Raw genomic sequence first — 21,681 nt, forward strand, 5'->3', positions numbered from 1 at the left:
TAATATTTTGTATTAAATCCTCCTCTCAGCTTCATATAGATATATCCTGGTAAATAGTAATTCAACCTTATTATAGTATATTGTTATTTTGCAAGGGCATACAAAATGACGATCATTAATAATATTAATACACGTGTTCACGAATGGAGTATGTATTCTCAATTAAATTAAAATTATAATAGACCAGGAAAAACATCGAAATATAAAAACTATCACATCAAATCATTAACAGGTGAAAAGAAAAAAGTTCTTCATATATAAAAAAATATCCATAAATAAAAAATTCAAAAGGTACCCGATACAAATACATTCGATGTAACCTGATCATTTTCTATAAACAATATACGATATGTACGTATATCCATGCCGCAATCTGAGGTAAAGGTAACAGAATATTTTTCAGATTTATCGTTAGCGGGTATTGTGACGGGTAAGGGTAAGACGGCTCCGGTGTGTGGGGAGAATGTCACGTGGTCTAACCGAGGCAGGAGAGCTCGAGACGTGATACGGTATGTCGTCTCACTGCGAAGAATATGGTGAACATCCGTCATGTTGGTCCCGCCTTCAGCTAGCAGCATACTGAGAATTATCTTGCCAGTTGTAGTTTCTGTGGAAAAAAGATATTTACACATGTGGCAAATGAAGTTGATCAGAATTGATATTTTACAAAAAAATTGCAAAACAAGATAAAATGGTAAACAATATAGCAAAAGAAGGCTTATAAATTAAGCTATAGACACATATTTACTAATCGTAAAGTAGCTTTAGCGATATAACATAGTTAAAAGTTTGCTATAAAATATGCATGTTATCAAAGCGATGAAAGATATATTTAACTATACATTTTTATATACTCAATACATTACCTATCAATTGATCAAATATCTGCATCATAATATCCGATGCATTTTCAATTAAAGCATAACGCAATGATTTAACCATTAATTCGTTGCGATGTGGGATCATTAAGATGGTTGTTCTATAGCATTCACAAGCTTCGCCACAACTGCAAGGGTCCATTGGCCAAGTCTGCACTTTCGCTTGAGAGTGTCTATAGCGAGATCCCAACGAGGTTGTGTAGTAACTCGTATAAAGAATTCCCCAATACTGCTTCTAAACCAAAGCCATGTGTTACCGACTTGAGTACTGAGGCAAATTAATTGGAGATATAGTTTATGTTCTTGTACTTCTTGACCACTTTCTTTAGGCAAACCACTTAAAGTTATTTCTTTATCTATCGAGATTTAAGGCGTCGTATAAAAACCTGCGTGTATTCGAATCTTCAAATTCTACGGGAATTGTAGGCTCATTATCGCTGACGTATATTTTAAAAGGTGGCGGATACCGCAAAACGGTGAAGATACTAATACATCCACTTTATTAGGTCGGTAAAGCGGTCCCGTTACCTTAGATTTTCTTAAAGGGTTTAATACGCCGACTTGTCCGCGGGAGAAGAAAAAGACAATGTATGTATCGAAAATCCTTGTTTTGTTGTATCCGTGTACAAAGAAAGGATACAACTTTCTTCAGAAACAAAATTAGCTATGTATTTTACGCTCAAAAACATTTTCTTTCCGTTATCACCAGATGTAGATTTTTCAACTATAAAATTATTTCCGTTATTAATTAGGATCATGTAATTAAATATCAATGATTCTTGACTCGACGGACATATAGAAACTTGGCGTGTGGAACTTCGCAATAAAGGAGGGTTAAGTTTTATGGTATCTTTCGGTTTAAACATTGGTAGCGTGACATAAAGGTGTATAGATAGAAATAACATTTGTAAAAAATTCGGACGTAAAAAATCTTTGCTCACAAGGGGAAAATATAATCGTAGTTGATTCATCGCTTCAATGATTAGGCACGCATTGTTGATGATCGCTCCTTCTTTAGCGTCCTGGTCCACTTCACAAAATATTGAGAAATGTTCCTCCATAAAAGGGCAATAATTTAGAATTGTAGATGCTATAGCAATGCCATCCGACAAATCCGTTGTGATGTTTGTAAGAACTTTCACGGGTTTGTCTTTCCCACGCAACTTATTGTGTTGTATCATTATGTGCTCGTTATACCAATCGACAATTACCTTGACTATGTCTCTAGGCTGTGAACTCACACAAACACATTCAAAGAAACAGCTATCCATAACAAAAACTTTGTAACTTTGCAAAATAAAATCAATCCAACTCTGTTTATTTAAGCGATTGAATAGTTTACTGTTTTCTAAAAGTTCTTGCGTTAATAAAATATCAGCATTGCATTTCGGAGTAACATTTTCTGAGTATATGACAAATTGTTCGTAGCTCAACAGGAATCTCGCTTTTAGTACCCACAAATCAGCACCGCGGGATTTTAATAGATTTATAATCTCTCTGTATGTATCATGAATTTCTTTAACACATTTAAAAGATTCGTCTACTCCGTGGATTCTGTAATAATAAAATATGATTTAGGATTTAAAACAATAATGATGTTCAATAATTTATATTAAATTATTAATACATACGAAATTTTGCGAATATGTTTCATTAAAGGTCCTGCAATCCGTCGGACAAAATTTAAAAACGACACGTTGATTCCTTTCGTTTTAGTGCCACTAGGTTGTGATGAAATTGCAGAAGATATAGCATGGAAAGTATCGGGAATAACAGGATACAAGTCTCTGCGAAATCCTTGTTGAAACATCCATTTCTCTAAAAATATTGAGCATCGTTCCATGTATTCATAAAGTGTACTTTGAGAGCTTAAAGGAAAATAGGGATAAGGGTTGTCAGCAGGCTTCACAAAACAGTTTGCGTGTAGGGTTAACGCGCAATGTGTATAACAAAAGTGTACTTCCACTTCGCAGCCTGAACCGCATTCGTGGTGGAAACTCAAAGTTATGTTTCGTGCGTAAGTAGTTTGACAGCAAACTTTGATTTCCACTGTTAAAACTGTAAGCGCACCATCCTGTTCTCCTACAACTTCAAAGTCAATGAATTTTACGGATAAGTTTGATTCTTCTTTAGACACACATCGAAATGAATCCATGTCAGATTCAGCTTCCATTTTGACAGTAATAATACGTTTGATCTCCGTTCCAACATAGCATGGTGGAAAGATTAGGCGGGTTGTACTAGGAACCATAACAGGCGCCTGTCTTTTCCCAAAGAAAGTTAGATTATAGTAAGGTATAGTCATTTGTTTATCTAGAAATAACAATGCAGTTGCAACGAATTTTCCGTGACTTTTTGGATGGAATTTTAAAGATAATAATACTTCTTTTTTTCGATCCAATTCAAATTTAATATGAGATTCATTTATAACTGAATCATTGATTTCTGTGTTTAAGTTTAAAGAGAAATTTGGTGATATCTTTGAAGTTAATATAGTTATGTATAGGTAATATTTTGAGACGTTAGTCATAGTGAACTCTATAGAATTGCTACCATGTGGTATGTATTCTATTTCAAATTTATCAATTGAAAATATTATCCAGGGCACAGTTATTACTCCTGCAATTCGGCAGTAACTGATGTCTTTGTTTACGGTTTTTAATTTCACTTTGGAGTTGTTTTCGTAAAATCTGTAAGATTGAAAGTTAGGCATATACATACGAACACGCTAGGTGCAGGGTATTTTAGACTCGTAGGAAGAGTGTCAAACTAAAATTTACAATATAAACTGTATTATAATTAAATTCCTCTCTTTCTTCTGGGCGTTATAAATTTAAAATCTTTATGAGGGGATTTAAATACTAATTAAAGTTAGTTCCTAGTATTCTATAAAATAATTTAGGCAGCAGATGTGTATTTACCGTCAGATAGGTGATCTGTTCGTCCCGTCATTCATAATCAAAAAGAAGATAATACGTTTTATGTTACTTACTGTTCATATTCACCAACGTAATGTTGCAGCTCTGTAGTCCAAGAATTATGATCTGGTGGTCCCAATAATCCGTTTATTCGAAATGGCACGTACATTTCATACTCTCTGCGAAAAACATCGCAAACTTTTATGAATACAGTTTTCGCTTGTCCGCCATCAACAAAAAAGTGAAACACTCTTTGCTTTTCATTCCCGTGGGCAATGTACACCTCAAACACATTCTCATCTCCAGTATCTAGTACGTCTACTTCAGTTCTTAGTGCACTTAAGTTTTGAAATGTGAGTGGCACGTACGTTATCATAAAGCAGGGTATTCGTGCCATATAAATATTCTTAGGGTGTATTATTATTTTTGGCTCAATCACATTACCACTTACTGGTAGCACAACATTTTCTTTATTGTTTATTTTCAAACAAATATCAAAGGCAAATTCTAATACACAAGAAATCTTAACGGTAATTTCAAAAGTCATTATCATTTTTGGGCGTATTATTCCGTTCATGGGCTCTACTTTTAGTCCCGGAATGAGAGGTTCTACAACATGGAAGAGAGCGATCTCTCTGGAAGAATTTTCTAATTTTACTCTTTCTACTGTTTCTAAATTAAGAGCAATGTCTTTAAATACGACTGCAGGTTGCAAAAACTTTATTGAGAGCTTCCGAGTAATTATGCTAAGTTCAACTGGAACAATTTTTGTAGTTTTACTTTCAGATATAAAGTCGACTTCATGCGTTTTTGTTTTCGTGGGTTTGCAAATATATAAAACATCACAAATTTTACAACCATGTTTGGGTATAGATCCAGCATTAGGAATAATTTCGAAAGGAACATCAGAAGGTAAATCTTCCCATTTAAAATCCACTGTAATATTAAAGTAATTAAATATTCTGATTGGTACTGATGTAATGAAACTCTCAGTTGTAACCATGCCGAATTTCAAACTTTTATCTTGTATCATCAAAGTGGGGTTACCTACTTGAAGACAGTATGGATGCTTTTTGTAATACTTATTTTGAACTATGTATTCAAAAGTCCCTCTATAATTTCCTTCAACAAAGCCCAAGCAAAATATTTTTAATGTGACTTCAGAAGAACCTTTTACTTTTATGATTGTACTTGATAATTTTTTGTCAGTATATAAAACGCACTCATCCTTTATTAATTGAATTGTTACATCGAGTCGCGTCTTATTTTTAATTATCACATCTTGTTCGCCACATGTGGACAATCCTACTCTACCAAAGTTTATAGAAAAAGGTAGAAACAAAATGTCGAAAAGGTCATAAGGAGTTAGTCCTTGACGAAGTTTTTTACAAAAGTCATCCGGCATTTTTTTCGCCTTCAGCTGTGCTTCTAAATAACATTTCTCTTTTTTTGTACTAAAATTTTCTTTAAGTGGCATTTTTGCATATGTTGACTTGCAAACCTGTAATTGCTGGTTAGCTACTTCTTTTCTTTGTTGATGGATATGTAACTCTTCCTGTACGTATGTATACTTTCTGTCTTGTTCAATGAGCTTATGCATTGATTCTATTTTTACGTCTCGAAGTCTTCCTAGCACAATTACATTTAATTCAGTAGAAATAAGATACTTGATATAGTTAGCATTTTCACTTTTACTATTAAATGATTCGTCTAATACGCTATGCGGATTTGTGATTTTAAATATAAGCGTATTACCCACTTTTAGACAATTGGGTTTAACTGATACACATATTCGCTTAGAAGAATTTGGAAGTATAGTAAATCTTTCAGGTGCCACTTCAAATCCTGGCATCCTTACATATTGTACTTTAGCTGCGATTACGTTAGATTCATTTCGTATACGTAAATATTTTTTTACTACAGTATTCATAATCACTTCACCGAAACTGATTACTTTAGGATGATGAGCAATTTTACAATATTCAAATTGTCCACTTATGTAATATCTTCCAATTTCAGAATGCAATTCGTTATCACAACAGTTCACGCCATCCACCTTAATTAGGCGCAAATCAAACACAAATCTGTTGTCCGACTGTTTTTTACGTTTAGCTCTGGATATACATTCAGTTTTAGGAATAAAAGTGATTTGTATAACATGGCTATTAATTTGTGTGATGTCGAAGGCTCTGTGAGAAGCAGAGATTTCACGAGCGTCATTCAGTTTCTGAAAATATATTTAATTTAAGCTTTATCTGCGGCACCTGGTTTAGGATCAAAAGTGACTAAAACTTATGTTTAAGTTTTTATTATAATATAAACTATCTCATTCCTAGAAAATTATGTTCTGAAGGAATACAATCTAATTTTCAATAAAAGTAAAATTCAAATGATTGAGGCTTAATCACGCCTATGTATAATCTTATGAGTGATACATTTTAGTAAAATACTAAATTGTATCACTAATAATTAATATTGTTTTCCAGTTATTTTCTTACAATTAATGATCCATCGTGCATTGTTTTGAGATAAGCACGTGTGTTAAGATCAATTTCGACATCTAATTCTTGTGTTGTAGCCAGGCCGACAAACGATGTAGGGAACTCTACAACTTTGAATTTTTTAAACACATTATCGGAATTGTAAAAATCGCACATATTTCACATTCTAATGTTACTTATTGAAAATTGAGACGCAAAGGAAAATATATTTTGATATTAATATTCAAATGACAAAAAATGCCTAAATATTATAATGACAAATATGTCATTTACAAATGCAAATGCCAAATGGGTATTTGAGGCAGTACTTAAAATAGGTATTTTAAATCGCTAATAGACAATTGAACCAAATAAAAAGGATCATTTTATATATAAATATGTTGTGGTACTTATAACATTGAAATATTTGTTTGCACAACCAGAAAACATGTGTTAATATTGTTATAAAATATAATCTTAAAATTTCTTTTCTTCGAAACGATTCTAGATGACTAGAATAAAGTGCTCCCGCGAACGGGATAACGTGCTAGAGTAATATTGTAGATGGATGTAAGTACCCGGGGTGTGTCGTACGACTCTGGCAAATTAGTTCGGGGCGGGGGAGCCCCTCTGGCTGCGCCGCGCCGAACCGCCCCGCATGCCCCAGGGTTTATCAGATTCAGGGGGTAAAAAAAATGACTTCTCAATGGGAGGCAGGAGGGCGGCGCGCGGCAAGCGTGCGGCGTCGAGGGGCGGGCGTGGGCGGCGCCGCCACGTGGGCCCGGCTTTCAGCGACGTCACGACGCCCGTTGCACTCGCTCCCGGTACAACAGCGTTCTGAAACTATGTACAGGTGTTAGTGTGGATTTGTTTACGTGATCTGCGCGGTATGCTAACCGGCAGATTTGGAGCTGAATGTTTACAGAGTGCGTTGCGGACGTTGTGTTGAATCCATGGAAACAAGATACGGTGACGTGGTAACCGAGTGCGACCAGAGACGCGACGCTCCTATGGATGTTGCACTCGACACTATGCATCAACTCGACCCGCCTCCGCCCGATGTGCTACTCGCGCTGCTGGCCAGGAACAAAGCACTTGAAGGTAACCATGTTTATATTACTAATAGACAGTCAATGGCTACGTTTTATGACATCCGTTAATATCATATAAAACGTTTTGTTTTGTTTTTATTTGACTACTGATACCTACATAAAAGCCCCCATACTGATTGTTGATAAAACAGCATACAATATGAAATCTGTTAAAGCAGAAACGTCCCAATGCTTTTGTAATGAGGTACCGTGAAAGCTACAATTACCAGCGAGGTGGCACGTGGCAGGGCTCGGCGAAGCGACCGCCGCACGATGGGGCGGCCACCGTACCGTTTTGTGGATTAAAACTCACACTCGGCACACGGCCTCGTATAATCAAGTTAAGTGCTCTTCACTAGTCCACGTATTGCAACCTGTTTGTTTATTGTGACACCAGACAAGAGCGCAGTCGGTAGCACGTCAATAGAGCAATGTTAATTTATTAATTGAGGTTCATTTCCGTATTCAAGTTATTATCTACCATTTTTAGCCCGATGTTATGAGAGGGTATTTATAGTCATTTAAAACTTAGGCACAGGGCAAATTGGTACAAATCGAATATTTTTTTATTGAGGCGAATCCCGGCGGGATTTGACCTGTCCGCAATTAAAATATTGTTATATAATGTCACAACTAACCATTTTAATAAAAAAATCTGTGATTGATAAACGGTAAATACACGAGAATACCTAGTATCACTACTGGGTACTCTCGTGTATTAACCGACTTACTATTTAATGAGAGTTTTTAATTAATTAGAAGCATCACTGCTTCTAATTACTCAGTTGATTTGGTAATTCATATGAGACAAGCATACTGAATGACAGTAAGATATTAAAGGTATAGTCAAACAATTTTCTACCTGATTAATTTAGTAAACTTTATTGTAGTGCTATCCAAAAACCCATTGACCTCAAAGACTCAATAAAAATCTGTTTATTTGTTAAAAATATATTCCCACATGTGAATTGGTATTATCCAAATCTAATAGATTTCTTTCATTTATTTATGTTAAAATACCTTAAAAAAATGTAGAAATTCGGTATTCGGCTACACAATATTCAAGCTATTAATAACATTCATAAAAAGGTGTGAGAAAGGTTGAGAATGACATTGAAAAATTTTGTAATGAATACGGGAAAAGTTTGGTGATGTCTCCTATTATGTTATCGTATTAAAAGCGGAAATGGTCACGTGTCCGCCGCGGTGGAGGCGCGTGCGAGCCGAATTGTTGACATCCGGTTTGGGCCGGACGAATTTGGAACTTTTAGCTGTTTTAATCTGAAGTTTTATTTTTTTTGCTTTCTAAACTACGTATTGTGTGTGATATAGTGATGCCTCTTTATTAATATTTAGAGTTAGATTTCGGAAGCACGAAAGTGACTTTAGTACGTAATTTAGTTGCTACCTAATGAAAAAAAAATGTTGTGGCAGAGAAAGGGCGATTTTAAATTCGAAAGCATTAAAATCCACCTGCCATGTATGTGAATGAGTTTATCAACATTTTGAATAAAGTAAAAATGGTACCTTCATAGTGCGATTGAGATTTTAAAAAATAATTTAGATAAAGGTTCTTTGTTCAATGATGACTTTGAAAAACAAAATATGTTTTCCTTCTCAAAGATATGCAGCAACTCGGATTTACTATTCATTCAGTATTGTTTCATCAACACTTCTTTTAAATTTTTCATTCTCCTTGAAGAGTATCCCTTGCTAGTCACAATTATGCCGGCCTGTTTAAAATTTGATTTACATAGGCGTGGGTCACTATGGTGAGTTTTACACCTTGCGTACGTTCGTGGCTATTCAGGCGAATACAAATAATGTAGACTACACTATTGATGAATGACTGAGAGTAATATATCTGATCTTTATGGCTTTACAACTATTCTTTACAATATTGGGTAAAGAATAGTGGAGGTAAAGAGGAAGGCTAATATAGACGCACAAGAATTACATAGTGGCGCGAAGATTGTTTAATGTCTGTAATAATACATTAATACCTAATTATAATTGTACAATGTATAAAATTTATCTACATATTATAAATAACACACTCTACATTTTTTCGCGTTATTATTACAACGGTAGTCCTATTTTATTTCGCGGAATCACACTGTAGATTTATCAAATGTTTGATAATTATATGACGTTTAATGTAGCTTCTTTTAACACACTATAAATAATAAATAATTATTATTATGTATACTGTGTTAAAAGTTAGCACAATTATTTCCAATAATGATATATCTACACTTAAACAATTTTAGGTAGCTGTAGTATGAAACAATACAGGACAACAAACTTTATGGGCCGTTATAGCTTTGTTTGGGGCTGGTGAGCTCATCATCCGCCCGGCAGGGGGCGACATCTGTCGGCCTGTGACCCCTCGACTTACTGCCATTAACTCACCTCTGCTCTGCTCACCTGATATTCATTTTGATGCTACTTTTATTTAATGTACATCAAAATTGGTTCCATTTTAATTTGAAAGAAATATTTCACGTCCTAGTGCGTGCGAAGATACGACATAGAGATTATTTTTCACGGCAGACACGCAAACTAGTGTCTTCTTGAGTTTGAAGTAGACTAGGTTTTTTTATCTTTATAATTTTTAAGCTAAGATAACACATTTTTTATAAAAAATGGTTTATTTTGTAAGACATAGGAACATAAAAACTATATCTTTTCGAATCCAAGCCGTACTAAACTGCCTGGTATACCTAGGGTTTCTGCGCGAGAATTCTCGAGGGACAAAACCTAGTTTTAGTAAAGAAAAAAAAATCCAAAAGACATAAACATCCAAATGTATTCACAACAATAGCACGCTGTCTTTGTCTATAATTACCTCATAAGTACAGACTGAGAGATAACCTGTAATGTTGACATGCAAACTACATAATATATTACAACTATATTAAAGCGTCTTAAAGGGTCCTCTAATAAGAAGAATAATAATTTCAGCCCTGTATTAAAATTTGAGCAGTCCACTTCTCCCCCAAATAGCCTATTGTAGCTTTTATATAAACAAGTTTCGCATTTCTATTGTAGTACTAGCAAAGATCGCATAAAGCCGTGTCAAGAATTACAGTGCCTAGAGAAATAAAAAAGGTCCAGAAATCAGAAACCATAGTTATCAGTTCCGACGGGTTCATACAACCCGTTTTCTGCCGACCTCCCTTTATTTTTAATTTATGTAAAATCTAATTATCATCAGAATTATTTGCAGGCCGCATTAATTCATATTAGTACCTATATTGTGTCAGGTTCCCTTTCAGAAAATTTCAACTTTCGCCACTGCAAGTTATATCCTTTTGTTATAGTTATAGTAGTTTGTTAAAGTAAAAAAAAAAAAATAGTTTAAGCTTTGTTATAGCATCCAATACAAAGCTCGGGGACAATTACTAAATTGTATGATTACTAATTACATGATAATCCACTAGGATTATCATGTAATTGACGCTCACACCTTCTAAAGAGAAGAAAGGCCTGAAACCTTGGCCTGGCAAAATTTTACATATAAACGAAAAGACTAGTTGTAACATTATAGAGCACAAAATTATAGTAGATCTCTTACAATAAGTGAAATAATGTAGTCGTGGAACTCGTTTGGGATTTTATTTTTTTCAAGCAGTTTTGTTATTATAAATGTCAATCCAGACAACAAACCGGAGATGACTAAGGTCGATGATTATTATTGTAATACGTTGAGTACGTAGAGTATTTTATTAAATACACTTGTAACAGAATCTTTACAAAGGCTTAATTGATAATGTAGGGTATTCCCCTTTTGACACAATCAAGTATAGGTACTATAACTTACTAGATATTTGCTCGCAATTTCGCCCGTAATAAAAAGACCTTTATCAAATTAAAAGACTTAAGTACTTTATATATTTTCTGGGATAAAAAATCTATAATATGGAGATTGAAGATATGCTTTATATTACCTATATTATATTCAAATTCTTTTATCTTTCTTTCTTTTATCTTTTATATTTTATCATAACATCTTATTGACCACTTTTTTGTTAGTACTCAAACATGAACAGACTAGAATAAGGCACCTTTATTAATTAATATGTATATCATTATTTACAAATTATAAATTGCTGGTAGATTTTTTTTAACACATTAACAGAAAAACCAATTTATATTACAAACTTCTGTAATAATACGTTACATGTAAATCGACCAATAAGTAAAATGAGTTAATAATGGATTTTATCTTTATAACATCATTAGCCATACTCATGATATAGGAAATATGATTGATGATTACAAAAAAATATATTATGCAATAGTATAAAATATAAGTCATGATTATTGTAATATAAATATTAATTATATTTGAAGCGCGCCACGTTGTTCGGTCCTCCGCTCTCCTCATCCAGCGTCCACCGGCGATCCTACGAATATCGTCGGACCAGCGTGTCGGAGGTCGTCCTACGCTACGGTTACCGAGACGCGGTCTTCACTCTAGGACTCGTCTGCTCCAGCGGCCATCGGTCCTACGCGGCGCGCTTTAGGGGAGGCCTATGTTCAGCAGTGGACTGTTCTAGGCTGATGATGATGATAATGATATTCAAATAGTAGAACCATGCTGTAGATTTTGTCTACAGTATGAATAGGTTGTGTTTGTCACACAGAAAACTACTACGAAGCATGTTGTTGGGTTTTGCATGATGACTGATATTTCCGGAAACTTAAACTACCAAATGCTTTCCTTGCTCTCTATACTTTTCGTGTATGGCCCGTAGTACTGATAATTCTTATAGTATGATTATGATTGCATCTGGTAGAGAACATTTATCATTAAATAATTCAAATTCTAGTAGGCTACATAGAAATAACAGTAGCCTGGCCTAAACACATATATAATAATAATATCAGCCCTGTATTATATACTGTCCCTCTGTTGGGCACGGGCCTCCTCTAACTACTGAGAGGGATTAGGCCTTAGTCTACCACGCTGGCCTAGTGAGGATTGGTAGACTTCACACACCCTCAAAATTCCTATATAGAATTTTCTCACGTATGCAGGTTTCCTCACGATGTTTTCCTTCGCCATTAAAGCAAGCGATAATTCATAAAGAATACACAAATAATTATTTTTAGAAAAATCATAGGTGATTGCCCTTAGGATTTGAACCTGCGGACGTTCGTCTCGGCAGTCCATTCCACACCCAACTAGGTTATCGCCGCTTTTCGCCGCCCAAGCACATGACTTATCTTTTTCACATTATAATAAGTCATCTATAAGAATGGAATTGGTTTTCGCATATCTTTATTGGTAGAAATCGGAATCGTTCGTAATTTGTAATTCGGCAATCATCATTATCATCAATTCTAACAAGTTTCCCCAACACAAGACACATTCAGTTTTTTTCGGAATTAATTAAATTCTTTTCACAAATTGTTACGATTTAATACTTGTCCAGTCTTCTAATCAGTCACATATTTGATTAGATATTTCGTCCGTATCTATACTATATTGTTGAATCTCTACACAGATGAAGGGTGAGCACAGAGAAAAATATAATTTTGTGGGTGATTTTTATAGAGGGCTTCTTTGACTCCATGAACATAAAGGGGCTTCCTTGTACAAAGCTCCAATGATCAGCTTTATCCCTTTGTTAACGTTTTAATCAATCAGAGAAAATACCGTGCCGACTGTTCAGTTTGTACGGCATAGGGTTGTTCGCTTACCTACATTTTTTTTAATCTTACGGAATCAAGTGCGGTCATATTTTCGATTGAATTCGGAATTATTAAAATTAGATAGGACGTGAGTTTGTGGGCGTGCGTGTGTGTGTGTGTGTGATAATTAAAATAATATTTTTTAGATTACTTAAATACTTTTGTTATCTTAAATAAGTACTAATTGTAACAATTAATCATGGAATTATTATGTTCTACGTATGAAATTAATAGGATGTATGTAATCATTAAGAAATAAACTCGTTCGTATTTAACTAAAACGTAATTTAAGAACAGTCAAAATAAAAATATTTAGTTATATTTATAACATTTTATTATACATGCAATTTTCATTTTAATTAAAAATATAAAATTGCATGCAATGTGTTTTTTGTCATTTGACGTAATAAGTATAATATAAAATATAACAGTTTTATATACCATTGCGCTATTCTATTAAAAGCACTGGAAACAATTGTTCAGATGTAGGTAATGAAAGCTTTGAATGAATTTTAGTTATACAACGAGTAAATATTCCTACTTAATTCATATAAAAACAATAGGGGGCGCAACGTAGGGGAGTGATGGTCCCGTAATAAATTATGAGGTTTTTTGACTTCTATTGATCGATTTTAACAGAGGGTAAACTTGTAAAGTCAATTTCTATCTTTCTACGAATTCCTATATATTTGGTTTTAGTTGATATTCCTGTTATAAAATATTTAATAAAGATTACTCAAGTTTTAAATGTTTTTTTTTTAATATGTAACAATATTCCATAGTGCAACTTATTAGTTTTGCAAATACTGTTGTGTAAATATTAAAAATCGATTTGAAGAGCATTGTACATAGTGTAATTACTGAGCATTATGAAACTTAAAGTCTCACTCATAGTGTCTCAGAATAATGAACCACGCGTAAGGTGCTGCTTTTGCTTATGTAATATATTCGTGTATGGTATGCAGCGTGTTCGATTTATCTTTTAGTTATACATAACATAACTTAAACATCAACCACTACATTCAACAGAATTTAGTTCTTTTTATTATAATAAAAACTAAATTTAATCCATAGATTTATTTCACATTTTTTATATAATATTTATATTCATCTACTACTGCCGTTCTAGTCAGTATCACATTAAATGTTTCTTAGAATATCACTTCGTCCCACCTCTATCAAATTCTAAAGCGAATTTACCTTCGCAAACCAATTAATAAAGACTAGCAATTTACCCGAATGGGCTGGTAAAGAGAAAATTAAGGAGATAGCCGACCTCGGCTGCTCATTACGGTGTTGTATTAAAAGCAGGGGCCCTTTCTGCTTGAATATGCATTTTTACGAGCGTACGGGCGAGCGTCGTGCATGTTTGATGCGTACAATCACTGCACAGACCCGCCGGTCGTCTTTACAGACGCCACCTGCGTGCCTTAAGGGAGAATTTCAAGCTTGCAGGCCACTATTTACAAAATCAAGGGATGTTTTTCAATGTACGTGTTCGAGTTAGGGTTTTTAGTTCTTTTCGTATTTTAGATAACATTGGCACCCTGGCTAAGTCTTTATTGCCATGTGAAAATGTGCTCACAGTTGAGATCTAAAATGTTCAGTGGTTAAAAGTAGTGTAAGTTGAATGATATTCGTCTTTTGTCTTTTACTTTGATATTATTTCAAACTTGTATTTACCAATAACCCAAATAATGTATCCGTTTAAACAATAACATAAATAATATATGTACATATTCAGCGCCATTTATAATCTAACTCAGTGTTATACGTGACTGTCATTGCGTAGGCTTACGTGTATTGCAGCAGGGCGGAGTAATGGCAGGGATGAGGGCGGGCGGGGAGCGGTCGGGGGTGTTCTGTAATCAAGAAGAGTACCCCCGTCCCTAGACACGGGCCTGCGCCCCTGCGTCCCACTCCACCGAGGGCAATGCCTCAAAACCTCTATTGACTTAACGTAAAGAAATATTTCCACGTTTTCTTTGTTGATATGAAGTCAATACCCTCCAGACAGCTTTATAAGGAAACAAAGGAAAGCTTTAGTTTTCGCCCAGCCATGGCGGAGGAAATAAAATGTTTAAGTCTTTTTTGTGGTTATTTGACAGCTTAGCAACTGATAACAAAGATCGTAATGCCAATGTTAGTAAAGAAACACATAAATACGAAATTCCTATTGATAGAGTCTATAATATACACCGTTTCAAAAACTAAGCAAGGGCTTGATGCGGTAAGATAGATTAAAAGTTTTAATTTTCTCTACACTTGTTTTTGCCTGTAATAAGTTTTCTTTTTTAAGTTTATTGTTCAGATGTGACATCAAGGTTGCACAAAATTAGTTTAAATTTCAATGAGAGGGAGCCAAGAGCTTAGGCTTGCCAACAATCGTAAATAAAAAAAATACGCAAACAGAACCGACCTAGATAAATTATTTCAAACCCCTACCGGTACATACTAATGAATCACAACTTGAAATAATCGTAGGCAAACACAAAACGCTTTGTAATACCCAACATTTGTGCCAACAATCGAACTGTAATGCACGGCTTTTATAATACAACAAAAGTTAACCTGTCGGCTCGTCCGGTTGATGGAATAGAGTGATTTTAGGGTTGCGACGGAATCAATGACACGCCGGAGTCCCCACATTGCATTCGCTCATACTAAACAATACCTATACCGTTCATGAAATTGTGTTTAATTGAAAAAGCGACTCTATTATTGTGTCGTTAAGGTTTTGCAGCCGCTATATACGAGAAATTCATATTGTGTTCTTAGAAGTCACCATGTGTATTGCGAGCCGCATGGCGCGTTGACAGTACCATGTGATCATTATTATACCCGTACTAGCTGTCGTTGACTTGCTGATTCATGTCAAAAGATTTTGTGTCAGCCGAATGTCGTGCCGGGCTTAGTTTAATCAAAGAGCGTAAAACAATGGACGACCTAACATGTAAATCAATATTTCAAGGTGATACCAGGAATTGAGATGAACTTAAAACTGTAAACTATTTTAAGAAAATTGCTATCCTTGAATTTGAGTTAATAATTAGATCTACTTTTTTATTATTTAAACTATAAGATTTTCTACATATTAAAAGTGAAACACTAAGATCCTAGAACTTTTAAAAAATATACGCCCCAAATAAAATATTAATTTTAAAATCTTAGCAGCGTTGCGATAATTCAAGTAAAAGCCCTATAAAGTCGCAAATCGAGCGATTAAACGCTCTAATGACTAATACCATTACGTGATAAATGCAACGGGCCGCATATGAATAATTCCGCTAGATGGATACAATGTACGGCTTTCGCTAAACGGCTCCATATTTTCAAAATCCCCATAGAGCAATAATATTCAATGAGCCGAATGAGATGGTTATATTTTATTCTGGTTGGAGTAAAAGAGAGGGTTTGTTAGGGACATTAGACGGCAAATCCTAGAGATTAGCGCGACGAGAGAGACATGTGGCCCGCCGGTACTTAGCACTCGGTATAAATGGACCCTCTTCGCGCGGAGTACGTTCAGTTATGTTAATCAGTACTAAATGCTACTTTCGTAAAATTGCCTTCTAGCATGGACATTTATTATACATTTTAGTAAATTTATTGTCGAGAACCTAGAAAAGTCGTTTAGAAATGTTTACTTATTTTGTCTGTTATTTAATTTACGTTTAATATGTGCCGAAGTTAAGTGCTTAACACAATTATACAAAACGTTTGCTTTAAAAAAAGATTCCGACGTACTTGAACTAAAATTGCGAAAGTTACTTTTCTCTATTCAATAGTTATTTACAGAAAACTGGCATGTTCCTTTACATAACTTATTGATCAAAGTCAACTTTGTGTGAATAAAACCAGATTAATTAATATTAATATTAACAATAAAATTCACAACAGTAGCGCAATACCATGCGGGTAATTTGCCAATCGATATTAAGCCTAGTGTTATGTTGATCATAATAGCACTTGTCAAACGTGTTCAAAAGACAAGTGCTTGAGATTCGATCTTTATTTGGAGTACTAAGGTCTGTGCGGGTCGGTACTGGCACATTTGGCGGTACCCGAGCGGAACGCTCGTATCATCACAAGCGTTACTGTGACGCCATATGTTGGACGCATTATCGCTGAGCGCCGCACCCTGTGAAGATTGATGACGATTCTCTTCTATAGAAGCATTGAAATGTAGTAGGGCATGTAAATGTTATGCGATTACTTAGCCAAATAACACGAGAAATTTTATATAACCAACACAAGTGTTGTGTTTTGTTAAAGTTGGAATCTGCCTGAGTTATTTTTGTTTATTATAGTAAGATTTACGTATATCTGTAAAAATAATAATATACAACTATTGTAAACGCTGTACTTAAGAGTAAACATTTTGCAAGTGTTAGTTTATTGCTATAGGGAAACCATATTTAAAGTGTGTTATAATTATACGCAATATAAAATCGTCGGACAAGAATGTAAATATTGAACCAAATATAAGAAAGTCTTGAAAATACATCAACTTTGTCTTTATACAATAAATAAAATTATAATATATTCAGTAAAGATTAAAAATAATCAGTAACGTGATTAAATTTTAACGTTTTAAGCGACAAAGGATCGTTAAGTTTTTCCCACCGACTAAATCGAGAACGCAAAGATCGTTGTCGGGTCGTTGAGACCCCAATTTGGTTTTCACTTCAATTCATTAGCGTCCTCGTCGGTGAACTCTCACAAGTGAGCTTCACTCGAAGCCGATTGTATTTATTTACCTCACAAGTAAGGAGCAATCAACACTTGGGCAAATATTACAATTCAAAATATATCTCAACATACAACTACCTTTTGTTTGTATTAGTAGATGAAATTTAAATTCTTAATTACTATGCCGAACACTATATCACAGCCAGTGGCTCGGAATACCAAACTTAGATTTCAATAAATAAATACATATTATATTTATAGATTATTCACATGAAGTGATCAAACTAAGTGAAAACAATATCCACTAACGCTCTTGTCTGCAAGCAGCAAAAAATAGGTTGTTGAAAGCGTGTCATACGTTTTGTAGGGTCGTTTTCACCCTTGTTATACCACCAAAACACTTGGCACAAAAAGTGTAATGGAGTTTAGTAATGACCCCCTCCCGAAAGAGAGTAAATACAAACTGCGCCAACCCGCTGCGAGATGGAACATTCGTTTTCATGTATGTGATGGAGACGTACACTTCACTTTATTATAAAGGTTGAACTAATTAAACGATTGTGACGAAGCGTGGTCTTTGTGACCTAAGATAATCATCCAATCACAACAAACTGAACTCGAATAATTATAGAATATATTTTTACCCATGTAGATATGTATACATTGCTATTTAAGTAAGTATTTATTGTAGAAACTGAGTTTTTATGTAAGTTACTTTTTGGCATCTAATTAAACTATTACATCATATAACTCGCTTCATAGATGTGTTTTAAATCAGTGAAGATAAGGATATATTTAACACAGGACTGTGGGAATTTATAAGAATGAATTATTTAAATGACCTAGCTGAATGCAGGCAAATACTTTAGGTACATAATATACGATGCAATCCAAATCATTTTACAGAACTTCAGTAAAAAAATAAATCTGCCGTAAAAGCAACTCTTTTTAAAGTTGATCAAGTTAGAGTAAATTATAAAGTTTTTTTTTTAATATTACACATCGCGATACATTTTTTAGCCAAGAGAATACTAGATATCCATAAAATGTAACATTTAGCGTATCGCCTCGGGTGAGTTGGACCCTCGCGATTCAATTATGGCCCGGGGTTTATACTGATCGCCCGACGGGTGTAAACGATACGTGTGAGATATTGCTTTATTGTTTTTTCTCGCGGTAAAAAGCCACGCGCCATAGTTTTGATAGCATTCTAATGGAATGTTTACGCTATGGTTTTTATGGTAATGTAGCTATTGCGGATTAATTTTCATATTTTGCCTCAGAGTTTAAAAAGAGCAGACTTTAATGTTCTTTGCTGGTCACAACCATAAATTGCAAATTACATGATATCTTACATTAAATTGCTCAATATCTTTAAAAATTACCAAATGAAGAGGATCTCAAAATATTTAATAACTTTAAGACATTAATTTGTCATGTAAGGTCTTTATTGCCTCTGATTTAAGTTTAATTTCGTTACTAATTATTTTTTATAAAGCAGTGGTCGCATGTCGGTCCATTAAAGAGAACATACGATTTTCAACTTCTCTCAAATGAGGAGTAAGTTAACTTTAATTAAAACATTAAATATGATTATCTCAGAAGTAAAACGGCTATAAAAGGCTTAATGTCTCGATTACTTGATTGGATCGCGATGGACTGATCTCAGTGTAATTATAGGGGTATATGTGATCGACATATTATGTTGTAAATTTCATATTAGGTACTTACGGCAAATATATGTGGAAATATATTTACTATTATCGTATGTTTTTATGTTAAATTATATAAAACTATAGATATTAGACAGTCTTATTATTGAATGAATCCCTCCTAGCCAAATTTGGGCCACGGTGGTAAATCTTAATGGAGATCAGCTAGTACTGCACGAGATGTTACTTATTGTGCACAAGTGTGTTCGATTAATTTGTGTTCGTTTTTTAATCTTATTTTTATGACCCCTATAAGGGTAATAAAACTGTGCAGAGGCCTCAGACCTCGATGGTCCAATTATTGAAGTAGGTATAGGTACTTACGGTGCAATAGCTGAAAGGTTAGGTTAGGTTAGATACGAGTTAACGCAAGGTTAGAATCCTTAGAAAATGAGTCAGCGAATATTTATCGAAGTGAAGGTTTGTTTAGTAATCATATCAATATGATCTAATTTGAAACTGAAATTGCACCGTTTAGTTTAGTTCTAATGTAATTAACCGTATATAAACAGAGATAATACTACAATGTAACAAAATACAACATATATTTGAGTAATTGAACATAGCGCTCACTCGGCTTTATTGGCCTCGCCCAAGTCATTCTCGTTATTTTTTTTACAATTTACGGTATTTTTGTGGACAGCAGAATCGTGGTTATGGTTGACCACGCACAGACTACGGCAACAATAGATTGACCTTGTAATATTACTGTCGACAGTTCGACTAGAAAAGATTTTCGTCAAATCGTATTGGTAGAGCAAACACTACTGCACTAAGAATATGCTATTTATTTCCATTCCATTTTAAATTAGTAACAGTATTATAACATAATTGTGTTGTAACATTTAGGACAATTGTTTTAGAAATATAAAACATTATTTTTCGATGGATTAGTAATGGTAATATGAAGCAATTTTTAAATAAATAGAAAATTTAAAAAAGCTATGATTATCTATCTATCATAACATAATCATATCCTATACATAATTTTTATTTATGTTGCAAAAATGAGATTAAAATTGATCATGTTAGTAAAAAATAAATAAAACCATTCATGGATCCTCGTTTATTTATATTTTGGGATTATTAAAAATTTTCGCTGAAAAAGATTTATAATCATGTGACATAATAATTCAAATTGCAACTCAAATATAACACAGAACCTTGCAATAGTTATTAAGAACAAATTACGGCACTAAATAAAATAGTGAACAGGTGCGTGCGTGGAATGTATCGCTGAGGAGCGCAGCGGGAAACGGATTGTTTCCCAAATTCAATTACAACTCTACCGCAGACTTCTCTACTTTGATTCCGAATAAACCGCACTATATCAACCTGGATACAATGTGTGTGAAAGTTCATTGTTTTTACTTGCCCCCACACTATATATTTCTTTCACTGAATGTTCATGAGAAATACTTTATGACCGCTTTGTTTCATCGCTTTTAATAAAGTTTCCGGTTTTTTTTTTTTTACATGAGTTAAGACGATAGAGTATAAAACGTTTTATACTTAATCGTCACGGTATATAATGTTATATATCTATGCACATTCCAAACAAGAACATTTATAATTATCATCCCTAAGCTATTAATATTAAAATTTTCATAATATTTAAAATAATAGTATCAATTTTTTTTCTAAATAGGGACGCCACAAGAATCTATTATTTTCTACATATCATTCTCTCATAATATAATATAAGTAGCAATCCAAATGCTTGCAATTTACTCATTATTGTGCACAATATGTGGGACGCACGACTCTATGGTTTTAAGCAATTAAGTAATGGACGGTTCTGTCTCGATCGATAGTCCGACTATGCGGCATGAAGTAGACTCGTACTGTGTGAGCGTAATTATAGGAGTATGTTTATATCGAATAAATAATAAAATAAAACAAAATGGAGTCATTTAAATGTTAAATGTTGATTTATAATAGTTGCAAATGCCTTTAATATGCTAGAGTCCTAAAGTTGCACTCTAGCCTGTTTTGAATAAAGCTAGAATATTTTTTCCCTGATCGTATGTTTTGGTAGTGATACTCATATAAATATCATTTCTTAGTTTTATTTGTCAACTTGTTATTGTTTTTAATGAATAACAACTCAGTATACTGACCACGACTAAATGCTTAGATTTAATCCTTTATAATAGGCGTCATAACATAAATAACAAATAATAAAATCTAAAGGAAAACTCAAGTCACCT

General features: G+C 34.0%; 2 protein-coding genes and 1 long non-coding RNA gene across 3 annotated transcripts; all 3 read right to left on the bottom strand.

Moving 5' to 3' along the window:
- Positions 1-136: 136 nt before the first annotated feature.
- On the bottom strand, positions 137-1,041 carry LOC119190283. The gene is made up of 2 exons (XR_005112834.1): positions 867-1,041; positions 137-607 (listed from the first exon to the last, which is right to left on the bottom strand). It is a non-coding gene; the product is annotated as an uncharacterized LOC119190283 (long non-coding RNA).
- Positions 1,042-1,426: 385 nt separating this feature from the next.
- On the bottom strand, positions 1,427-5,523 carry LOC119190257. The gene is made up of 4 exons (XM_037441722.1): positions 5,298-5,523; positions 3,871-3,975; positions 2,510-3,568; positions 1,427-2,432 (listed from the first exon to the last, which is right to left on the bottom strand). The coding sequence occupies exons 2-4, from the start codon at positions 3,963-3,965 to the stop codon at positions 1,427-1,429; spliced, it is 2,160 nt and encodes a 719-aa protein (XP_037297619.1). The 5' UTR covers positions 3,966-3,975; positions 5,298-5,523.
- Positions 4,538-6,567, bottom strand: LOC119190258. The gene is made up of 3 exons (XM_037441723.1): positions 6,295-6,567; positions 5,046-6,023; positions 4,538-4,552 (listed from the first exon to the last, which is right to left on the bottom strand). The coding sequence occupies exons 1-3, from the start codon at positions 6,451-6,453 to the stop codon at positions 4,538-4,540; spliced, it is 1,152 nt and encodes a 383-aa protein (XP_037297620.1). The 5' UTR covers positions 6,454-6,567.
- Between the last annotated feature and the right edge of the window lie 15,114 nt (positions 6,568-21,681).

Source organism: Manduca sexta, chromosome 23 (genome assembly GCF_014839805.1).
Source record: "Manduca sexta isolate Smith_Timp_Sample1 chromosome 23, JHU_Msex_v1.0, whole genome shotgun sequence".
Lineage (NCBI taxonomy): Eukaryota > Metazoa > Arthropoda > Insecta > Lepidoptera > Sphingidae > Manduca > Manduca sexta.